Raw genomic sequence first — 1,636 nt, forward strand, 5'->3', positions numbered from 1 at the left:
ATGTATGTTTCACACCACATGCATACATGTATAAATCATATATGTCATGCCATCTTTTTCACATATATGCATGCATAATATATCATGTTCACATATATAGTTCACGCATTTCGACTTAGATATGCATATTTCACGTAATCCACATAATAAACATGTAAAAATTACCTCAACCTAGGTTGTCTCAAACCTGGTTATAACATTAATGGTTGATTTTTTGAAGACTGAAATTGATTTGGTTTGTGAAGGTGAATATTTTCATGTTAGATGTTGCACACACATTATGAACCTAATTGTACATGATGAATTCAAAGAAATTGATGCTATTATAAAGGTTAGAAATACTATGAAGTACTATAAAGGTTCACAATCTAGGAGGCAAAGGTTTTTAAGTAGTGTTGCACATGTAGAGCTACCATCTTCAAGGGGTTCAAAACAAGATGTTCCCACTCCATGGAACTTGACTTACATTATGTCGGATTCAGTTTTGTACTATAAAGAAGCTTTTATTCATTTGGCGAAAACTGATGCTAATTATTTGCATTGTCCAACAAGTGATGAGTGGGGAAGAATTGAAAGGACTTTCAAGTTCTTGAAGGTTTTCTATGAGGTAATTTGTGCATTTTCTGGCTCTAAATATACTACTACCAATCTTTATTTTGCTAATGTTTTGACGGTTAGAGTGTTGTTACACAAAGAAAAAAATAGTGATGATACTTTCATGAAAAACATGGCTAGTCGGATGTATGAGAAGTTTGAGAAATATTGGGCTAATTTTAGCACAGTTATGGCATTTGCGGCTGTTTTGGATCCTCGTTATAAATTCCAGATTGTTGAATGGGGTTATGAGAAAGTTTATGGGCATGAGTACAAATCTGAGTTAGCAATAATAAAAAAGAAATTGTTTTCATTATTTAATGAGTATGTGGATGAGTCACATTTGAATAAAACCAAAGTTGGTCAACATAAGAGTGGATCGTTGGACTCTCAAGAAGGATCTCAAGATGTGCTAGATGTGGCTTCTGCTTCACTTAAGATGGTATATACATTTACAATTTTTTTTCTTTTATACTTTATTTATGCTATTTATCTAATATCTTTTTGTTATTTAACAGGACTTCGATACCTTTTCAAATAAGGTGACTTCTCAAGCCATAAAATCTGAACTTGAATGTTATTTAGAGGAGAAGCTCATGCCTCGTGTGAACAATCTAAACATTTTGGACTATTGGAGAACTCATGAAGTTAGCTATCCAACTCTTGCTCGAATAGCTAGGGACATCTTAGTTATCCCTATCTCAACAGTGGCATCTGAATCTGCTTTTAGCATTGGCAGTAGGGTCCTTGATGCTTATAGAAGTTCATTGAAGTCTTTTACAGTTGAGGCTATTATTTATCTAAGAGATTGGGTATATGGAGAAGGTTTGTGCTAATTTATTATTTGTATATTTCCTCTTATTGTATAAAACCATGTATTTGCTATAAGGCTATAACTAAGTTAATAATTTAATTTATTTACGTAGTACAAATGGAAGCGCATCTTGAGGCGCTATGTGGAGCAATCATGACAGAGAAGATAGAAGATCAAGAAGAAAGTAATACCGAGAGTGAAATTGGGGTTGATGAAAGTGGAAGTCGA

The 1,636-nt window shown here is 33.4% G+C and overlaps 1 protein-coding gene across 1 annotated transcript in view; it reads left to right on the plus strand.

The window, feature by feature from the left end:
* The first annotated feature begins 202 nt into the window (after positions 1–202).
* LOC112504030 (zinc finger BED domain-containing protein RICESLEEPER 2-like) overlaps positions 203–1,636 on the plus strand; it is a 5,132-nt gene continuing 3,698 nt past the window's right edge. Inside the window, exons 1-3 of the mRNA XM_025107998.1 lie at positions 203–1,036; positions 1,113–1,419; positions 1,521–1,615. Coding sequence (XP_024963766.1) covers positions 203–1,036; positions 1,113–1,419; positions 1,521–1,615 — 1,236 coding nt within the window. The remainder of the gene's footprint in view (positions 1,037–1,112; positions 1,420–1,520; positions 1,616–1,636) is intronic.

This window comes from Cynara cardunculus, unplaced genomic scaffold, assembly GCF_001531365.2.
Source record: "Cynara cardunculus var. scolymus isolate 2C unplaced genomic scaffold, CcrdV1 Un_Scaffold_4411, whole genome shotgun sequence".
Lineage (NCBI taxonomy): Eukaryota > Viridiplantae > Streptophyta > Magnoliopsida > Asterales > Asteraceae > Cynara > Cynara cardunculus.